Source organism: Melozone crissalis, unplaced genomic scaffold (genome assembly GCF_028551555.1).
Source record: "Melozone crissalis strain CALT ecotype California unplaced genomic scaffold, PUWL_Pcris_2 ptg000042l_1, whole genome shotgun sequence".
NCBI classification, from domain to species: domain Eukaryota; kingdom Metazoa; phylum Chordata; class Aves; order Passeriformes; family Passerellidae; genus Melozone; species Melozone crissalis.
Genome location: NW_026535820.1, coordinates 60,606,236 through 60,620,759, shown reverse-complemented (window position 1 = coordinate 60,620,759; position 14,524 = coordinate 60,606,236). Strand labels below are relative to the sequence as shown.

Sequence of the window (14,524 nt, the reverse complement as noted above, 5' to 3'; positions counted from 1 at the left end):
GCTGGAACACATTGCACAAAGGTTATTCCCACTTTCTGCTGACTGTGGAAGGCCAGGTGATACCTGGCCTGGTTTTAAATCCTGTTGGCATAAAGTTAACCCATTGTAACTTCAAACAAATTTTATTTGTTGAAGTGGTGGTGAATGTCAGTTGTTTCTCCTTGTCTGGTTTAAATGATTATTTCAAAATTTCATGTTCAATGAATATTTGCTCCAGTTAATACCCTAGTGGAGCTTATGTTAGTGGTCATATGTTTAATGTAGTGAGAATTAAGAAATCCCGTCTGAAGTGCTTTTTTTCCCCTTAACTTTCTAGAAGGGTTCTGGCACAGATGTATACAGAAAAACATAACTGTTTTAGGAACTGCCCATAATAATTGGTTGAGTTACTTGTAAGTTTGCCTTACAGTCTTAAACCATTCCTTTCTCAAGAATCTAGCTAAGACTAGTGTGGGAGCCTCCCAAAAACTTTCAAGATGCTGATGTCCCAGAGCTGGTGTCCCAGATTAAGGAAGTGACTGGCTGTAGCTGGATCCAATGGTTCTTACATCACTTACATACAGATAAAAGCTGCCTGCTGTTTTCCAAGTTAGGCAGTTGTTTTACAGTGATTGTGGGTGTGGTACACTCTCAATATCAAATACTTTCTTGGGATTTAAGTTTTGACTACCTTAATTTGCCATGTGAATCCAGAATTATGGCTGTCTGTGGAATGTGTCACTCTTACGGTCTTGAATTACTTATTTAATTTTGATAGTCTGGATAACAGAAGCAAGAGGCAGAGAGAAAGGAATTTTCCATCTAATGCTGGGAGGAGATATGGAGGAAGTTACTAAAAATCCACCTATAATAGTAGCTATTTAAGACCCAATAAAACCCACCACTGTTGCAAACCTAGGCTGGGTAGGAGAGAGAGCCAAAGCTGCATGTTTTAGCATGTTGAAGGCACTAAAATTCAGGGCTGCTTGCTAACACTGCTGGATGTTTACCACTTTGGTTGTGGTATCAGAGGACTGTCAGAATGTGGTTTGAATTAGCCATTCCTAATGGATTTTTTAGAAAAAGATAACCACTCAACTAGAATTCTGTTGGTGACTGAGGCATGTTAGCAGTAGGCAAACTTTGCCTGTGTTCATAGGAAGGCCCTTATTCCTCCTACAGTTGTGTATAATTTAATGTGTTTCATAGAAATGAGAAGTGTATGTGCTCAACATGTACCATATTTCAGTAGGACTTTGCATAGAAAAGCTAAAAAATCACACAGAGAGCTGGTGACTGAAATATCCAAAGTTTGATCTTGAGTTTTATAAAGGTGGTGAGATACAGTAAGTGCTGTTGAGATTACAAAGAAGGCAGAATGAGCTTTGCTCAGAGTATAATCACGATCATTTAAAAAGGTAATTTAAAGATGAGAATCCCAGGTGAGGGCATATCTTGGTACACAGGTGTATGTATAATATGTGTCATAGCAGGTTTGCCAGGTGTTGTGTTAGAGTAGATTTGCTCAGACAGGCCTGAGAAACCTCTTTGGAATTTGTCCAGAAACTGAGTGCACAGGCTTTAATCTGTGCTTATTCATCTGTTACTTAAAAGATACCTTGGGTAAATAGGATTTAAGGTTTTTTTATTTATATATTTTTAAAGTCTATGCTTGAGTAAGTGGGGGGAGGTCTGTGGTCACTGCCAAGCCCTTGGAGTGATACAAAGCTGTAGCCTGCAGTGAATACAGATTCTGACATTATGGTCTGAGGAAGAGCAAGTTTTATCAAGATGAAATCTCACATGTTGGGACTGGTAGATTCTTTGGAACAGGACTCCAGATTAAAGGCAAAGACAGCTGCAATTATTTCATTTCTTGAAAATTCAAAATGTCCTCAGGGCTTTAAACAAATCATCACTGTACCAGCTCCCATATTACTGTGACCTTTTATTTGGGCATCACCGTACTAGACGTGCCTCAACAGTAATTTGTTTGTTTAATATGTGATCACTGCTTTCCCTCAATAAAATTGTGTGAGTGTTTTATGTTCACTGACACAGTGCTACTCAGCATTTCCTCTTAAACTTGTTTCAGAAAAGCCTTTGTTAGCATCTCTATTTGCAGCTTTCCAATAATAGAAATAGGTTTCTGTGTATTTTTCATGTTACCTACTGCACCACAGGGATGAATTGTTTCGACAGAGCCTGGCTAAACTTCGAGAGCAAATAGTAAAAGCAAATACTCTGGTGAGAGAAGCAAACTTCTTAGCAGAAGAAATGAGTAAGCTAACAGATTATCAAGTAACACTTCAGATCCCTGCTGAAAACCTCAGTGCCAACAAAAAGGTAATGCTAACAAAGAATGCTGGAAAATATAGCTTTGTGGCTAAACTTTGTAGACATATGTAACATTCATCCAGCTTGAGCCAATAAAATGTTAGTTTTGTTAGATTATGCATAGGCAAAATAGAAGTGCTACCTGATTAATATACTGAAAGCGAGTAATTAAGTAAAAATGGCAACAGAGCATTAAGTATTGCTCTTGCTATTTTCAAGTGTGTGATCAACATTTGTGCAATGCATATGAACAGACATTTGTGTTCTGTTGCTGCAGAACCTGCATTTTAGTTATATCTGCAGAAGTTAACGGGTTTTGTTATCGTTTCCTACCATTTTGTGTCTTAAAGGGTTTTACAGTGCTGCTGTAAATATGATAGCAGTTAGGACAATATACTTGTCCTAAGGGCTTTGATTGAGTGTGTTAATGTTCCTGTGGGAATGTCATGTTTGAGAAGGATAGAGATGTGGATGCTCAGAGATGTGTATAGGCCATACTGTGTCTGAGGACAGAAGTAGCATGACTGGCATGCAGAGAGAAGCTGCATGTTCTGTATTTTGTTCCTTTCTAGGAATGCAGTTTGAATGAAGAGTTAAACTATTATATGCACATTTCCTGCACTGATTGTTTTTTCTTCTGATTTAGAGGGGTGCAATAGTAAGCGAGCCTGCAATTCAAGTGAGAAGAAAAGGAAAAGGCACTCAAGTGTGGACTATTGAGAAACTAGAGAACAAATTGATTGACATGAGAGACCTCTATCAAGAATGGAAGGAGAAAATTCCTGAGGTAATTTATGTATTCTTGAAATCGATCAAAGATTGAGTTTGTTTTCTTTAAACCCCTTTTAATATGTTATAGACAGCAAGGGCAATGGCTTTCTATATGAAAGGATAGGGTACTATGGTTTGTTTTTTTTAAAAAACCAAAACAAACAAAAACCCAGAACAAAACCAGAATATAATACTAAATATTCAAAATCCCTATGCATAATAAAACACAGGTATGTCCTATCTCACTTGTGTTTTCAGATGTTAAGTGTGCTGATGTCAGATATAATTGTGCTGAGGTAGTGACTCCCAATGCCACTAAGAGCATATGTTTACCTGGCATGCAGATGACCACCAGCTCTGAATGGAAGCAGCAAGCTGCATTAGAAATACAGTTATTTAGTGTGTCAAAGCTAACAAGGATGCTGCTTAAGTGCAGAACATACTCAAGGTGCAGAACATAGTAGTGGGATAAAAGTTGATTTTAAATTATGAAATAATCTTTAATTTCATTTGTATATTTCCCAGCCTTAAAGCAGGGAAGAAATCAATTGGAGATACTTGGTCTCATCAGCATTTCTGTCAAAACCCAGTGAGGTTTTGTGAGAATTTAAGTAGCACATTAGCCTTGGCAGATAATCATGAGATTTGCCAAAAACTTGCTTGTTTACTAGAAAGAGATATGATATTTGGTATTCCAGAAGACATCCTCTAAGTATCCAGGTAGAAGTGCATAGGAAATATATCTTACTGTCTGCTGGCTGTTAGGAAGCACCTAAATTACTTGTATCAAGAATCATTCTTAAATATGTTTGAACAACTCTTGTGCCTTTGTTACATGCTTTGGACGGGACAATGGGAATCTCTAAAATCATAACACAGGGGAGGTCAAGCACTACATCTGTGCCCATTGAAGACAACGATGATTTTGCTGCTGACTTTAGTAAGAACTGATAGCACATATTTAAATACATTATGTCTGCCTGAGCCAGGATCATTCTTTCCATGACCTATGTCGTCCATAATGCATGTGTTCTATGTGCTACATAGAAACACGTAGGTCAAATGCATGTGTTGAAGACAAAAGAGGAGAAGAAGGGAAGGAACTAACAAATTCACTGAGGAGTGCATATTGTGCTAGGAATCTGCATGAATTCTTTGTGGCTTTATGGGGAATGCTGCAGGTGTGATCTCAGCTCTACAGGAGTCATAAGAACACTTGTTGACTTAAGTAGGAATCATCCTGCACCTTCCCTTTGCCCTTGTGCTGGTAGCAGCCAGACCAGCACAACATGAGGATGGTTTGACTTCTTGTTTAGGAAGTATAAACAGAGCATAAAAGGTGAAACATCTTGAAATCAATGACTACTGTGACTGCTCATGGTAAAGTCTGCTTTGCCTTGACATTGCCAAAATATGCAGGTCATCATATTATTATATCCCTTAGTAAAGAAAGGATTGTATAATGTCTCATCTCAAAGATTTCATTTCAAATTTGTAATGTGATTCTAGTCTCTTTCTGCCTGTGTAACAGGAAGGAACAAAGATGGGTAGTGGAGTCATTTTTGTGCCACGATCTTTTAATACTATGAGGTTACTTGATCTCCTGTTCCCACACTGGTGGTTTTGTGACATCTCTTTCATTATCTCTAAAACAGATAAGGAAGCTGATTGGCAAGAGAGGTGATCCTTTCTACGAAGCGCAGGAGAACCACAACTTGATTGGCGTCGCCAACGTGTTTCTGGAGTGCCTTTTCTACGACGTGAAGCTGCAGTACGCCGTGCCCATCATCAGCCAGCAGGGCGAGGTAGGGCTGGGCTGGGTGTGCTGAGAGCTCCTGCAGGACTCTTTGTGCTCCTTAGGGCTTTAGCCAGCAAATGGTGCCTGCTGTCTTGTTCCCCAGTGAATTAAGTGTTTTTCAAGGGGCCTTGTATGTTCTCTGTGTAATTGCCTTCAGGTGGCAGGGCGGCTGCACGTTGAAGTAATGCGTGTCACCGGGTCTGTCCCAGAACGTGTGGTGGAAGGAGATGACTCATCTGAGAACTCCAGTGAGAGTGGGAGTTTGGAAGTCATGGATAACAACGGAGAAATTATTCACAGAGCGAAAAAGCTCTCCTGTAGGGTGAGTGAGAACACCTGATGAAGTGTACAGTTTCAAGCCTCTGTAACTATGTAGTCAGTCTGATGTAAAGTACTAGGCTATATAGACTACTATTGCTGGCTGAAAAGTCCCTGAAAGGACTCCTCTTGTTCCAGCTCAGGGTAGGCCAGTCAGTGGTTTCCAGTGGCTCATTTAATTTGTTTTAGTTTCTAGTAGATGCACATCTGCACTATAAATACTGGTGTTACATGGACAATCCTTTACAGACACAGAAGGGGAAACAGTTTTTCCCTGTCACTATCTCCTGTAATTTGATCATCTAATGTAGTGTCTATGGGTGGTGTATGAATTTAATTTTCTCTGTGATGAAGTATTTCATTCTCCACTCGAGCTTATCAGGTTCCCCCAATGAAACATGTACATGGGTAAGGTCCTTATGTCTACATTTCTGTATATACAAAATCATATTTTTAAGGATGTTCCTAAATGGGAGCATCCTTACTATCCTTTGAAACTTGGCTGTTGGTCTTCAGTTTGCAGTTGAAAAGGAAACAGTCATATTCATGACAAATATCTATTTTGTCTCCTCAGGTAAAAATAAAAGAAGCAACCGGACTGCCACCCAATCTCTCCAATTTTGTCTTTTGTCAATACACATTTTGGGATCAATGTGAGTCAACAGTAGCAGCACCAGTAGTAGATCCAGATGTGCCTTCACCTCAGAGCAAAGATGCTCATTTTACAGTGACCTTCTCTCACTGTAAGGTAAGTATTTTTATTATGAAACAGCCTTACCAGGAGGATCATATGTTTGAGAGAAACTGTTTAGGGTCTGAGCCTTGTTTTGCTGGGGGAAGAAGAAGGAGGGAGTCGAGTCATATGACTAATGACTTTTAACTATGCTTCAGAATGCCTTAATATTTCACTTCATCACTTCTTCAAAATATAGCAAAAGGAAAAGATCTTTTGATTAGGGATCTTTAAAATTCAGATGTGAATTTAATGTATGGAGAAATCTATCATTTATATAATGACAGCTGATTATATACTTGTTTGATAAGCTCAGTAGCCTGAAAGAGATCACTGGAGCTGAGACATCACTTTTATGATGAAATGTGGTATGCAGGAGCACGAATTGCTGAGATGATGAGGTTTTACAACTTTCATGTTCAGAGTGAAGCTTTGTGGTGCAAACTGTATGGTTGATCAGGCAGGAAGTTAGTTGTTTGTGTCCTTACAAGCAAGTTGAGGAGATACAATTGTTTGATATGATTGAATGTGATTTGTTTTTGTCATTGCTAGGACTATGTGGTGAATGTCACTGAGGAGTTTTTGGAGTTCATTTCAGAAGGAGCTCTTGCTATTGAGGTGTGGGGTCACAGATGTACTGGCAATGGCAGCTCTGTTTGGGAAGTTGATTCTCTTCATGCAAAAACTAGGACACTGAGAGACAGGTACAAATGAATTACAAATGAATGCTTCCATCAACTTGTTGTAAGTTTTGTAATACCTGCAGTGCACAAATACTTTGAGGCAACCATGAGTTTTTATGGGGATATCTTTTTAGATGGAATGAAGTAACTCGAAGAATAGAAATGTGGATTTCCATACAAGAATTGAATGAGATGGGTGAATACACTGCAGTTGAACTCCATCAGGCAAAAGATGTAAACACAGGGGGAATTTTCCAGCTTAGGCAGGTATGTATCTTTTCCTTGCCATCTTATTCATGCTTAAGATAATTTTTAAATTTTATTCTTAGTTTTTCTCTCCCTCTCAATTTCCTGCTTAGGGTCATTCTCGCAGAGTTCAGGTGACAGTGAAACCCGTGCAGCATTCAGGAACATTGCCTCTCATGGTAGAAGCAATTCTTTCAGTCTCTGTAGGTGGGGTGACTGCCAGATCAACCAAACTGCAAAGAGGCTTGGATAGCTACCAGGTAAGGCAGTTAATTTCTCAGTTTGGTGTAGTTCTGCTGTTCTAGACCCAGCTCAACACAATTCCAAAAGGGACCTTAGCACACTGGTACATGATATGCAGTTTTACATGTGCTTGAGGTTAGTACAAGTAATGAGAGTCTGTGGTGCTAAACTGCTTTTTTTTGCTTATAACTCAATTTATGACTCATGAAGTACCAAGTATGGCAGGACAGAAGGAATACGGGAATTGTTTTTACCTTTGTGTAAAGAGGTGATTAATACTAGATTCCTAGTGCTATTAGTTTTCCTCCCTTCCAGAGATGGTGAAAGTTGAGGAGGGAAAAAGCAAAAAAAAAAAAAAAAAAAAAAGAAATTTATTAGAGAAAATGTAGTGAGATACTATTTAGCTTTTTGAAAAGCACCAAGTTGTTATTGATAAGAATCAAAGAATCAAAACCGATTGTCACTGAATGTGAAAGGACTATTCCACATAGCCAAGGAAGTCCTTAAGCAGCATAAATTATTTCAGCTCATACTGGACAAATTCATATTGGAAATAAACCATGATTTTAACAGTGATGGCAAAGAACAAGTGGAATGGGCCACCCAGGGAAGCAAGGTGCCTTTTGAAGAAGGTTTGCATTCAGTTCCACAAATAATTCTAACCTTGGATACAGATGAAACTGTAAAACTTGAGATTAGTTATCTGCTTGCTCAATCATTTTTCTGGCACTGGATTCTGTGGCGATTTTAATTATTTTATTTTTAAAATAAACATATTCACTAATACTCAAATCATTGCTGACCTGCGACAGTGTAATAAAAAAAAACCTTTAATAAGACTAGCTATTTGAGTGTTGTGATTTTAACATTTTACAACTTTGCGGCAGAAATGTTGGTATTCATGTTTTGGGTTATTTGTGTTAATTTCTGTTGAGTGAAATGCATGGGTTTTATGTTTTACAAAATGTATTTTCTCCTACCAGAAGGAGGAGGATGATGGTGGTGATATGGATAGTTACCAGGTATTGCTGCTCTTGCTGTCAATCCTGCGGCATGGGGCACAGCTAATGCTAATGGCCAGCAACTCTCAAATGAGCAAGCAAAAGCGGCTTTGAATACACACGTGCTGTGCATTGTAGAGGCTACCTGGGCTATAAAACACTGCTATTTCAGTTTACCTTGTGACTTTATACTCTTACAGTGTCCTCTCTTCTCTAGTACTCTGCAGTCAGCTCTCCTAACTGGCTACATGAATTGCTATGGGAATAAAAGCTTCCAAACTTATTTAGAATGAAAGCAGTTTCTGATGAATATCACAGGGAAAAGAACCAGCAGCTGCAGGCATCTTTTCCAGGCAAATTATGCAGCATAAGATATTTTGTTTTCTAAAAAAATACCATAGCCCTTTATGTTGTGCAGTTTTCTGAAATGCTTGAGTGAGAGTGGAGGATGTGAATGGGGGTAGATACAGAAGCCTCAGTGAAGCAATTTTCTTTTATCTGCACAAAACCCAACCTCGACCCTGTTTTCCTGTGTGATAAGGCGCAATTTATACAGTGTAACAGAAGACTCATTTTAAAAGGTGACAAAGAGCAGAAGAGGAAATTCCCCCCCCCCAGTAAAATAAATTTTAGATTTCTACACAGCAGACTTCTTTTTAATAGGCAGTCCAACAGAAGTAAAACCAGTTAGGTGAGAATGCTGACATCCCTTAAAATGATGTGTTAAGTTTCCTAGCAATCTCAAAAATATAATTTAAGGTACTAACTTCTTGCGGGCTGTTTATGCGCTTCCTGACATATCACAGAGAAGAACCAACCGGATTTTCTGTGATACCACAAAGCATGATTGCATGATGGGTTTTGTTTGCATGAGAAATCTTTTACTTGCACTGATAGCAGCTGCTAGCAATGGAATTTTGTGCAGATTTGAGGGCATACTGACCTGTCTAATCTTCAGGAAAGCTTTTGATCAACTGATGATACTGGGTTTTCCTCTTCCATATGCTATTCAAAAGTTTGATTGCCACTTCTGTGAGTAATTAGCCCGTGGTGTGTAATCTGGTCAGCAGCAGAGGCAGTCACATTTTCTTTTCTCCTGTTGAAATCTGAAACTTGAAAGTAAATAAACTTCCTTTCATGGGCGATGAGGTACTTAATCAGTGTGCATGTCATTCGGGGGAAAAGAGTTTTCTGCCTTGTGCAAGCCATTTAATATAAATTCTGGTTAAATTACCACAAAATTCGCTGCCCTTTATTCTTACCCACATAGTCTCATGACCTTCTTCTCTATTTCCGTGTTAGGAAGAAGATTTGAACTGTGTACGAGAAAGGTGGTCTGAGGCATTAATAAAACGCAGAGAATACTTAGATGAGCAGATCCAAAAGATCAGCAACAAACAAGGTTTGCAGCTTGAAGTCTCTATCATAAGTGCTTTATGCCCTATACCACAAAAAGTGTGTCTCATCTGTAATCCTAATCTCTCTCACCATAGAAAAATCAGAGGATGATATAGAGCGAGAAGCCCGGCTGGTGGAGCAGTGGGTGGGGCTGACGGAAGAGAGGAATGCAGTGTTTGTTCCAGCACCAGGCAGTGGAATTCCCGGTGCCCCCGCAAATTGGTATGTTCAGAAAAGCCACTGGAGTTGCCAGCTTTTTGTTCATAAACTGTGCATTCTGCAAGGTACAAATCTGAGGATGCTTTGGAGTGTTCTCCTGTGATACTACAAACTGCATTCAGCTGACAGAAAGTTTAGAAGGTCAGGTGCTGTTCTGAATGTAAGAAAGATTTGCTTAGCTAAGATATTACATGAGGTAGCTTTGAAATAGCATTCAAGGTTTGAAAATCACCTTTGAATATAATATAGTATTTTGCAATTTTATGTAATTTGGAAAATTATCCAGTAGTTTGATTCCTTTCAGAAAAGGAATGATTGAAAGATGAATGGTAGAACACGTGGTGATGTCATTGATAAAGGGTAGAGAGGGAAGAAACTGATTTCAAAGGATGTGTTCTCTGTTTCATCTGAATTTGTAATATATTTCTCTTTAGTTCTAGAACTAGGGCTAAAGAGAACTAAAGAGAACTGTAGTGTTGTAATATAGTTCTCTTTAGTTCTGGTTCTAGAACTAGAACTAAACTAGTTCATCTCAGTTTAAAACACATTTAAATTTGTGTTTTACTAAGATCTTTGCAACTGACATGCAAAAATGAGGAATACAACATGTCAGGTTTGGGAAAGAAGGGACAAGAAATACTCCTCTAATTAAGTGTACACTAATGTCTCCAATAGTATTCGGGGGATAATGTAGCAATACTCTTTTCTTGCCATTTTTCCCCTTATCCACCTGAAGCATGCTGTGAACATATAGCTGAAAGTGTGTTTATGGATATAAAGATCACCAGTAGTTACATATCCAGTTGTTTGGAGGGTGCTGACCTTTATGTGTGAGATGACTGCAACCAGTTAACTGGGTAAGGAGCAGAACAGGATGTTTAAAACTCTGGTCCTCACAGCAACTGCCACATGCTGTGTGGTGTGAATTGAGTTTTGGCAAAGCACTAGATGTAGCTCTGTGTGTAGATAAACAAAATGCTGTTTGTGCCACACAGGCATTCAGAGTAGCCATCAGAATGTTAACAGCTTTAGCCATTGGTTACTCTTAATGAATATTGCATGGAGATCTGTTTGCCCAAATTAGCTTAGGTATGAATTTGCCTTCTTTGTTGCCAGCAGTTTGTTTTGTTTCAGGATTCCACCTGCAGGAATGGAAACGCATATCCCTGTCCTCTTCCTTGATCTGAATGGTATGTTGTAAGAGCAGATCAAAAAACTTGTGGAGGGAGAAATGGGGCTTTGTTTGGGTCAATAAATGGTTAAATGGAAGAATGAACTTGAAAGGTGTAAGAAATCAAACAAGTCCTGGCAATGACATTGTCTGATATGGCTTTTAAGGTGCTTTTGGTTTTTTCTGGTTGTGTATGTTGGCATAATTAAGTACAACTATTTTAGAATAAGGACTAAAGTCAGGGAACACAGTATCACTGTACTCAGTGATAGGCTGTATGACAGAAATTATGGAAGAAAGCAAGCTTAGTTTGAATCAAACAGCAGATGAAGTAGTCCTGTAAGTGTTTTGACATACAAATTCACATGTCATTAAAGCACTTATAGAGAATTTCCCAATGCTTTCAGACCTTTGTCCACTGATATTCATGTAGAGTTTTAAACAGCTCATTTAATGAACACTGTGTTAGGGCTATAATGAGCTTTTTTAAGTCTCCTCCCTTTCAAGGTATTTAGTTCTAAATGCAAGAAGAATACTGATATGTACACAGATACGCAGTGTAAGTAACAAGAAACTAGAGGTAGCTCCACATTTAAGGACTGTTTAGGAAGCAAGTCTAATTAAAAACCTGAACATAAAGCACAAGAGGATCTATAGGCCTTATCACATCCAGCACTGGAATGGTGCCTATTACACATATTTATATAGGCAATGTGTCAATAACCTGCTTTAGCTGATACTTTTGGAAAGTGAAATACGCTCTTCCTTCATCTGTGCTCACAAGGAATGGTTTGATTCAGTGTGGTTTGTGGGTTATTTGCTTTTCTTTTTTGTTTTTTTTTACTATCAGTAGAGAAAAAATCAAACAGGATATTTAAACAGGTTCATTGTGTCATTGCACACCTTTTGTTTGTTTAGCTAAAAGTGTGATGTAGCCAGAACTGCTATTCTCCATTTCTTTTGTATGCTGAAATCATCTGCAAATGCTGCATAGTAATAAATTAAGTAGGATTAAATGTATTATGAAATATGGATAGGCCTTTATTACAATTTTGCCTCTATATATTCATATCCTTTGATATAAAACTATTTCATTCTTTGCACATTTGTTTCATTAGCTGATGACCTCAGTGCCAATGAACAACTTATAGGTCCCCATGCATCAGGAGTTAACTCAATACTACCAAAGGAGCATGGGAGCCCATTCTTTTATCTGCCGATCATAAAACACAGTGATGATGAGGTAAATTGTTAGCAAGCCTCCTTTTTGACAACTGCAGCTTGTGTAAATGCTTTCTTCTTATGTTTGTTTTTTCCTACTTCTATGTATTATTATTATTATTATTATTACTTTTTTGTCTTAGAAGTACCATCTGTATCTAGTGCTGCCTTTTTTTTCCAGCCTAATTATTTAGAAATTAAGAGGATATGACTGGTTAGCTCTTTTGCCTTAATTCAGAGATGACAAGTCTTAGCTCTTGGCAAACAATTATTCAACTGCCTGACTCAAAATCCCTTTTCCTGCTTTCCTCACTCCTTCTTCATTCCTCTTGGAGGCTCTTAACTCTTGAGAGAAAATGACTTGTTTTATTGTGTGCACTAGGCAAAGCTTAATACTTAAATAAGAATTCTTTAATTTGTAGTTATTAGTACATTACTACAAATTATTGTAGTTATTACTACAAATTACTGCTAGTAATTACTGGTTTTTAAATATATGGTTTGGGGATTGTTGGAAGTTAATGGTTCTGAATCCATTTTGGAATTTCTTAACTGATACTTTCCATGTCCTGCAACCACTCAGGCCATTGTTTAAGAGACCGTTTCCAGAATAAAGAGGACACCAAAGTTGGGGGGAAGACTGAGGGAAGGAAAAAAAGTTCTGCAGAATGGGTGCAGGTTTATTCTGTCTGGGCTGTTAACCTAATCCAACATAGATGGAAGATTTTACATTGAAATTAATATCCTTCTAATGTAGTAGCAGTAGGATCTGTATTCCTTCATCCAGTCTTTCTTCTGCTTTCCTTTCTGTCTCCAGACATGTGAAAACTTCCTTTTGAGACAGTGTTTGCATAGTGCAGGGATTGTGGTCATAATTATTTTCCCCAGTATCTTAACACCTATTTTATGATTTTTCTGATAAATTCTTTACTATGAAAGGAGATTTGATTCCACTTTGTTCAATTAGAGTGATTTTTCTCTCATTAAGGAATTGTTATACTTCATGTTAAATCATTGTAAATGATACCTGTTTTTAGAATAATATAATCTTTGATTACCCTTTCCTTCTTCCACATAATTTGTCTGCATAGGTTTCAGCCACTGCTGCCTGGGACTCTTCTGTCCATGACTCAGTGCACCTCAATAGGGTAACTCCTCAAAATGAGAGAATTTACTTAATAGTGAAGACCACTGTGCAGCTCAGTCACCCTGCTGCGATGGAACTGGTATTACGCAAAAGGATTGCAGCCAACATCTATAACAAGCAGGTAATAAGTTTATATATCTTTTATTCCTTGTGTTGTTTCATATTCTTAATTTAGTGAATGTGTTTTCTTAGCTGCTTGCTTAATTTTGTGAGTCTGGTCTCCCCAGTTCTTATGAGAGAGAAATGAAAACCAGATTTTTATAGGTTGCACTGAAGTGTGTACTGATGTATTTCTTTGAACTGTCCATTTTTTAGCTGATTGAACTAAGTAGCGTTGTGTACTGAGCACAATGTTGCAAAGAGTGCTTAAAATATAATAAATGCTAAAAAAAGTAATTTAATAAATGGTAATTTATGGTTCTGATTGGCTTTATAATCAGATTTTTCATTGCACCTTTTTATTTCTTAGGATGTCATAAATAATAATTATTAAAACAGTAACTGAAAATTGCTTTCTTTCTAGAGTTTTACCCAGAGCCTGAAAAGGAGAATATCCTTGAAAAATATATATTATGCCTGTGGAGTGACTTATGAAATAGTATCCAATATACCAAAGGTAAATCATAGCCTGTTTCTCTGGCAAATTCACAGAAACCAACAGAATTGACCTACTGCAGTGGGTGATGTAAATGTCCTGCTTTGCTGGTATGGGGCAGGTTGCCAAAGTGGATAATACTGAGGTTCAGTGTGAGATTGTATTTATCTTTAAACAGTTGAAAACTGTGGGGATTTTATTTTCTCTTCTACTGTATTTAACTGAGTTTTTGTAGTAAAGTTATTTTTGAAAGCCTGTTAGTGCCTGAAGGGAAATATAGAGGGTACTCAGAGGAATGTTCAGGTTTGTGGAAACAGAATAACTGGGAATCTGAGTTTCACAGGAGTATAAATTACTTTTTACAGAAAAAAAGTTTGTACAAGTTGTAAATGTACTGTAAAATTTATTTTAAAAGTAAACAAACTGGACAAATGAAAACATAAATAGTCTTGAAACCCTGTAATTGTCACTTTGTTGCACCACTTAAATTTTAAACTCTAGGGAAATCACAGCATATTTTAAGGGAGGAAATTACATTTCCTTGCCTAGGAAGATGTTATTAGTTGAGCCTTTACATACACAATTTCAGGTTATTTATGCATTTTTTCTAGAAGTGATTTACTACATCAAATGCTCAAAACTTCTCCTAAGCTTGATCTCTTTG

General features: G+C 37.8%; 1 protein-coding gene across 3 annotated transcripts in view; it reads left to right on the top strand.

Annotated features, from left to right (window-relative positions):
* The window catches only part of KIF13A (kinesin family member 13A), a 105,036-nt gene that overhangs the window by 77,048 nt on the left and 13,464 nt on the right, over positions 1-14,524 (top strand). For 2 of the 3 annotated variants that reach the window (XM_054284808.1, XM_054284806.1), the window contains exons 18-32: positions 2,163-2,325; positions 2,963-3,103; positions 4,743-4,892; positions 5,043-5,207; positions 5,778-5,951; positions 6,489-6,640; positions 6,754-6,886; positions 6,979-7,125; positions 8,092-8,130; positions 9,412-9,511; positions 9,603-9,729; positions 10,861-10,916; positions 12,016-12,140; positions 13,210-13,386; positions 13,789-13,881. In XM_054284808.1, coding sequence (XP_054140783.1) covers positions 2,163-2,325; positions 2,963-3,103; positions 4,743-4,892; positions 5,043-5,207; positions 5,778-5,951; positions 6,489-6,640; positions 6,754-6,886; positions 6,979-7,125; positions 8,092-8,130; positions 9,412-9,511; positions 9,603-9,729; positions 10,861-10,916; positions 12,016-12,140; positions 13,210-13,386; positions 13,789-13,881 — 1,942 coding nt within the window. The remainder of the gene's footprint in view (positions 1-2,162; positions 2,326-2,962; positions 3,104-4,742; positions 4,893-5,042; positions 5,208-5,777; positions 5,952-6,488; positions 6,641-6,753; positions 6,887-6,978; positions 7,126-8,091; positions 8,131-9,411; positions 9,512-9,602; positions 9,730-10,860; positions 10,917-12,015; positions 12,141-13,209; positions 13,387-13,788; positions 13,882-14,524) is intronic. The other variant, XM_054284807.1, reaches the window with a different exon arrangement.